Here is a 6,940-nt window from a genome sequence, read left to right as displayed (position 1 = left end):
GAGAGGAAACAGAGAAGAGCTGAAGGCTTCTGCTCATCCTAGAATAGCATCGCCCTGTGTTCTCCAGCCCTCCTGTTTCTTTAAATATCCAAATCCATGGGGTGCCTGGGTGGCTCAGTCAGTTAAGCAGTTAAGCATTAGTTGGACTTCAGCTCAGGTCTTAATTTCACAGTTCGTGAGTTTGAGCCCCGCATTGGGTTCTGTGCTGACCGCTCCCTGGAGCCAGCCTCAGACTCTGTCTCCCATTCTCTCTCTGCCCCTCCCCCGCTCACACTCTGTCTCTCTGTCTCTCTGTCTCTCTCTCTCTCTCTCTCTCTCTCTCAAAAATAAACATTAAAAAAAATAAATAAAAGAGAAAAAGAAAATAAACATCCAAATCCTATTGTTCCTTCTGGACCAGCATTGCCATCTACACAAACATGCACCAGACCCCAGCTGCAGAGCTCACTCCTTCCTGGAGCCCCAGGCCACACATCTGCATCTGTCTCAGGACTAACATGCTGCCTGCTGAGGGTTCTCTGCAGGCAGGTGTTTCGTCTCAGGACTAGACACGGAGCTCTTTGGGAAAGGGGATATGTCTCATGGATCTGTGTTTCCTCAGTGCCAGCCCTGCATGCAGGAGGTGCTTGGTGCACTTTGGTCAATGGATGAGAGGGTGAACGAGTAAATAAGGGGTGACGAGAGTGTGGCTGGAGGGCAGAGCAAGGAGGAAGTTTTGGGGGTGGGATGGCAGTGGCGGATGAGGCCTCAAAGGCCATGGCATTGCCCTCGTCCTTGCTGGGAGCGGCAGTGGGCTTACAGCCAGCTCTTCCCCAGGGTGACTAACCTCAGGGCTCTGCTCCTCTTAGGTCCTGCCCACGTTGTAAAGTGGCAAGTGCTTCCTCTTCAGGGGCTGGAGGGAGAGGTGGGGTGACTTAGGGGCCGAGCTCCAGCATGTGGAAGAGTTTATAAGCTGGGGCACCAGGCCCCTCAGCACCACGACCATTCTCCCTCATCCCCCTGCTGTCTGCCCTCCGGCTCTCCAGCAGAATGGCCTTCAGCGGCAAGTACGAGATCGAGAGTGAGAAGAATTATGACGAGTTCATGAAGCGTCTTGGTGAGTGAGTGCATGAGTACCCCTTCCCAGGGCTGGTCTGTCACAGCCAGCTTGGGGCCAGGAACCCAAACTCTTTGAGGCCTAGAGGAGTGGAGTGACTAGTCGAAGGTCACATAGCCAGTAGTTAGTGAGGTGGAGACCTGATTGGTTTATTCATTCATTCAAATGTATACTGAACACCTGCTATATGCAAGGGCCAGCCTGATGCTACTGATGGGGTGCCTCAAGGTCACACTGTAAATAGGGACAGAGATCATTAGAACCCAGGGCCCTATGATGAGATGATGAGGGGGGCCACCACATCCTGCCTGGGGAGAGGTAACCAAAAGGTCAGTATAGAGACCAGGCTTGAAAAGCCATGCATTCACTTGGCCATTCAACAAACACGGGCCTCTCTTCCTGTGCTAGGAACTACGGGAAGAGATCAAAGATGCCACTCCTCTCACCACTCCATTTGTGGCACTGGGTGTGAGGAACCCACAGGACAGCTGTCCTGACAATCCTGCAGAAGTCTTGGTGCACTATCTAAGTCTGAGACAGCACCATTGTCACGAGTCAAGGGACAGCCCGGGGGATCTCTGCCCTACCTCCCAGTGGCCAGAGAGGCCCTGAGAGCAGGGCACAGGGGAGACAAGAGTCCTTCTGGGTCAATTATTGCGAGTGGCCCTGAAGGATCGGTGCCTGGCTTCCCCTACAACAGTCTCATGTGGAATGGAAGGGAGCCAGTCTGAATGCTAGACCTGGTTCTGCTGCTAGCCTCCACTGAGATGCTGAGAAGCCCCTTTCCTGGTCCAGGTCTTCATCGTCTAATCTGTGAAGTAAGAGCCTTAGGAGACGGTGTTGGTGGTCCCATTCGTTCAAGGACTTTGTGAGCTTGGCAGTCTGTGTATGCTACGGTACTATCAGAAGAGCAGCTGTTATTTATTGTCAATTATATGCCAGAAGTTTTACAAGACACTATCACTTTGATTTCAACCTTGCAACAGCCCTGTGAAATGGGCCTTATTATCCCCACTTTGTCGATGGAAACACTGAGGCTCAGAGAGGTAGTGACTGACTCATCCAAGCTCATGGTTCATGGTAGAACTAGGATCTGTGTTCTTAACCATTGCGCTAGCCTGCCACTAGGGAGGAAAGCCCTCTCTCAAAGCCACAAGCTGTAAGCAGCTCTTACACAGCTGCTCTACTTGTCCCTGGGCCAGGGCTCCCCAGCGATGTTATCGAAAAGGGCCGAAACTTCAAGATTGTCACGGAGGTGCAGCAGGACGGGCAGAATTTCATCTGGTCCCAGCACTACCCGAGCGGCCACTCCATGACCAACAAGTTCACCATCGGCAAAGAATGTGACATGGAGACTGTGGGGGGCAAGAAGTTCAAGGTGAGAGGCCACTGGCCGCCATTCCCTCCTTCCCCAAGCCTCTGGCTAACTTCTTGGTCTCAAGCGTGTCCCCTGGGGCTATACCCCAAGCTGAGGCTCTGTTCTCAAGTCTATCCTCCAGCCCCTAAGTACTTGTGTTACTTGGCAACTTAACCACTCCTGGTTTTTAATGCTACCCCCATAACAGACACTGTAACGAAATTGTTAAAAGTTGTTAACATGTGCCAAGCACTTAATATATCCCAGACACCTGCTGAATACTTCACATATGTTAATGCAGTTAGGCCTACAAAGTTGCTACACTTACTATCCCATTTTACAGATGAGGGAGTTAGGCTGAGCCATGGGGTTAAACAGCTTGCCCTCTTGTCCCGGTTGCATAGCATGGGTGCACCTTCACACCCAGGCAGTCTGGCTTCAGAGAGCATAACCATTTTTTCATGCTGCCTTCCAACGTAGCCTAGAGATTGACAACCCTAGAATCAGACTCATGTGGGTTTGAAACCACAATCTTACATAAGAAAGAAGTAAAAGGTGACTGTCCTCATCCGACCCAGCCTGGTCCCTCAGGTCTTCCGTGCATTCTGGGTCCCCTCTCTCTATAGCCCCAGTCATGACCGTGCGTACTTTGCCCCTTAGGCTGCCCCAGTGGAGAAGAAGTAGTCATAACGTTCATGTTCTGTCACTTGTGTATTTAAAAAAATTCAACCATTTCTCATGATGTCTTTCTGAGTCAGCACATACTGATTTGCCTTATTCTTTTTAATGCTTGCATAGTATCTTGTAGTATGGAAAGCCTACCATTCATCTAACACTCCCTCGTTGATAAGATATTTAGGTTACTTACCAGTGGACAGTCCAGACTAGATATTTAGGTTGTTTACAATTACAAACGAAGCTGCACCCACATCCTTGGCTGACATCATCGTTGTCCTATCAGTGAGGATCGTAACTAACTCCGTGGCTAACAAGGTGTGCTCAGCATGTGCCAGGCACCGTGCCAAGCACTTTACACATGTCATATGAAATTGCTTAGTCCTCGTAATAACTCTGAAGTAGGTCCAGTTACTACCCCCACTTTAGAGGGGAGAAAACTGAGGCACAGCAAGGTTGAGCGACTCGTGCTTGTTACCCTTATCTTCAGACATAGGTCATCGTATATCTATCTACAAGGCAAACAATGCCAGAGGGGGCTGCGATGGCTGTAGGTAGCCCTTCCTCCCTGGGGGGCTGGCCTGCATTTGGGGGTGTCTGCCAACTCAGGCTCAGTGTTATGCTTCCCTCCCAGGCCACCGTGCAGATGGAGGGTGGGAAGATAGTGGCAGACTTCCCTAACTATCACCAGACCTCGGAGATCGTGGGTGACAAGCTGGTGGAGGTGAGTGTCCTGCTCGTTCCTGGGATAATGATGAGAACACTCTTCTGCCTCCAGCATGGCCCCTGAGAGCCGGGCCTCTGGGTCCTGGCTCTGTGAGCATGTCCTGTGTGCCAGGCTCTGTGCTGAGCACCCGGTGTACGTCATCTGGTTTGATCTTCAGAGCAACCTGTTAGGCGGGGGTTCTATCTCCATCTTCCAGGTGAGGGGACTGAAGCACCGGGAGCTAAGCGGTGAGCTGGAGGGCACCTAGCTTCTACGACAGTCCTGGGAATTGATGCTTGGCAGTCTGGTTCTGCCACTACCGGAGCACAAGTGTGGAAGCCCAGAGTTTAGGTGAAGGGGGGAGTCTGGGTGGGCCCTGCAAGGGCAGCCACCATACTGTTCCACGTCCTCCAGGCCCTTCTGCTAGACCTTCTGAGTTTTCAAGAGAAGCTGGAAATTTGCACTTCTTTGTGAAATCTCCAGACTATTAAACATTGGCATTGAATTAATCCTTTTAAAAAATGCAGTCAGGGATAACACACACATCTGTGGATGGCCCCTTCCCACACTTAGTGCTCTGTAAACACAGATTGGAGGCCCGTTACTTCTTCCCGGGGTTCCAGAATTTTCCCCAGGTGAAAGAAATGGGTATGAAATTAAAAGCAAAAAGCAGGCATTTCCACACTTCATTCCCCACCTTGTGATCCTATGTCTTGGGCCAGAGCTCCCTGGGGTCCAGTCTACCCTCCCAAGGCTCTCCGGAAGGGAAGTGATGAGGGAGGTAGGGTTTGCCACCTCCTTGTTGCCCCCTTCTCCTCTCTCTCTCTTTCTCTCTCTCTCTCTCTCTCTCTCCCTTGTTTTCTTCATCTCAAACCCAGTCTAGAGGTCCAAGAGACTCAATGACCTCTCATTATTCCCATTTTACAGACTGGCCATAGAGGTTCAGAGACAACAGGTAACTTGTCCAAAGCCACACAGCTAGTTTGTGCTGGAGGCTGATTCCACTGGCTGACTTCTAGACTAGGTCTCTGCCAGCTCTTCCCAGGCTGGTGGGTCTCTAATTTTTTTTTTTTTAATCTAAAAATGAAAAAGATGCCCAGTGTTTTAAAAAATATATAAAAGATCAAAAGTGATTATCCATTTTTTCCTGGATGGAAATTGATCTCTTAGAGAATCTGGTAAAAGCTTTGGACACATTTTTACATTAAATGTCAGCCAGTGGGTTCTGACTCCCAGAAGCAAAGCTCCCCAAACTGTGAGGTGTGTGGGGAGAACCCAGGGCAGGAGACCCAGAAGCAGGTTTGTGCCCAACAAGAGGATCGATCTCCCCAAACTGAACAAACCTGTCTCCTGATTCCTAAGGTCTCCTGACCATGGAGCCTGTGTGGTGTGAGCAGTGCTCAGAGATCAGGGTGTGTCACGTGTACACACACACACACGCACACACACACACACACGTGCATATGCATGTATGCACCAGGGCACTGGCATGCACACACACAAATGCACATGCACACAGACCAAGCACCACAGAGAAGCTGTCTTGGTGGGCACATCTCCCATTTCCAGAGGCTGGAATCATCCTGGACTTCTCTGTCCTCCACCAGCAGGGAGTGCATTACGTGGCCATCCGTCCTCCCCCTCCAGGCCACCATCAGCAACGCTTGCCATGTTCTCACCATGGCTCTAGACCAAGTCCCAGCCTCCTTCCTGCTTGCAGCTCCCCCTCTGCTCCATCCTGCTCCATGTACAAATCACACATCACTTCACACTGCTGCCCTTGACAAAACTCCATTTGCCACCTGCCCACTTCCCGTGAGAAGGCAGCCTCCTCTGTTGGGTCTCAGGACCAATTGATGATATGTATGTGCCCCACGATGTTGGGTCCCTGATGGCCTCAAGTCCAGGACACAGCACACAGTGGGGCTTCATGGAACAGCATCCTCTCACCTGCCTCTCTCAAGAAATCTTACACTTCCTTGGGGGCAGGGACCCTATCTTCCCATCACCGAACACAGGTGCCCCATAAATGCTGTGTGTGCAGAGGCTGTGGCCTCTTGATCTTAGAGGGCTTACTTGACTCCTCTAGACTTCAGTTTTCCCATCTGTACAATGGGCACAACGCTACACCATTGTTGGGAGGATTAAATGGGATAATGCAAGGCAAGTGCTTGAAGTGGGTGAACTTCAATGAACAGACAGGTGGAAGGTTATACTACAAAGAGCCACATCAGCCCTGACATCTGTTTAGCACTTTCGCCACATTGAGTCTGCACAGTGACTTGTGTAACAAATTGGGAAATTGAAGTTCAGAGGAGTGGTGCAACCGCTCACTTCTACTCAGGGCTGGGACTGAGGCCAGTCCTCCTCCAGCTGTGCCCCATGTCACTTAGCGACCCCTGCACTGACTCCCTCTGTTCCCGCTGCTTCTTTCAGATCTCCACCATCGGAGGCGTAACCTATGAGCGTGTGAGCAAGAGGCTGGCCTGAGCAAGCAGGCGGGGCTCCCAGGGGGCTACGAAGCCAGCAGTGAAAGCTGGGATAAGAACAGACATTGTTTGCTCCAAACCTTTGTCTTTGTTTTTTGTTTTCTGCTGTCTGGGGATGGTTTCTAGCTCGCTGGGGGTGGGAGAGGACTCAGGACGGCTGCATAGGCCAAACCTTGGGAGACCCTGTACAGTCTGCAACATGGCAGAGGGAGGCTTGAATGTGGACTGCAATACTCCTGACCCCCCTGGAAGTAGCCAAAGGTGGTGTTCAAGAAGCACGGTGGGCACACTTCCATGTGCCCTCACCCTACCTTGCCACCCATCTTTCTGTGGGTAGGGAGACAGGGCTCCTTTAGAGAGATAGATGTCACCTGGGAAAGGTAACACACGGACTCTCACAGGGGCCACAGGGCAGGTGTCAGACGGTGGGTAGGAGTAGGTGTGGCACTTCCAGGAAAGGGCCGTGGACCTAGGCTCCAAGGCTGGCAGACAAAGGAGGGACACACCAGGGCTTAGCCAGGAAGGTGTTTTGGCATTGCCATGGCTCTGCTGTTAATTGGCCGTGGAGGCATCCTTCTGGGCCTGTTTACCTAGTGGCACAAAGGGGGACCAGAAGG

The 6,940-nt window shown here is 51.4% G+C and overlaps 1 protein-coding gene across 1 annotated transcript; it reads left to right on the top strand.

The window, feature by feature from the left end:
- Positions 1–911: 911 nt before the first annotated feature.
- On the top strand, positions 912–6,402 carry FABP6 (fatty acid binding protein 6). Its single transcript, XM_043568413.1, has 4 exons — positions 912–1,096; positions 2,299–2,474; positions 3,763–3,852; positions 6,271–6,402. The coding sequence occupies exons 1-4, from the start codon at positions 1,030–1,032 to the stop codon at positions 6,322–6,324; spliced, it is 387 nt and encodes a 128-aa protein (XP_043424348.1). The 5' UTR covers positions 912–1,029; the 3' UTR covers positions 6,325–6,402.
- Positions 6,403–6,940: the final 538 nt, after the last annotated feature.

Source organism: Prionailurus bengalensis, chromosome A1 (assembly GCF_016509475.1).
Source record: "Prionailurus bengalensis isolate Pbe53 chromosome A1, Fcat_Pben_1.1_paternal_pri, whole genome shotgun sequence".
Lineage (NCBI taxonomy): Eukaryota > Metazoa > Chordata > Mammalia > Carnivora > Felidae > Prionailurus > Prionailurus bengalensis.
The sequence above is the reverse complement of the archived record's forward strand: the minus strand, read 5'-3'. Positions and strand labels throughout refer to the sequence as shown.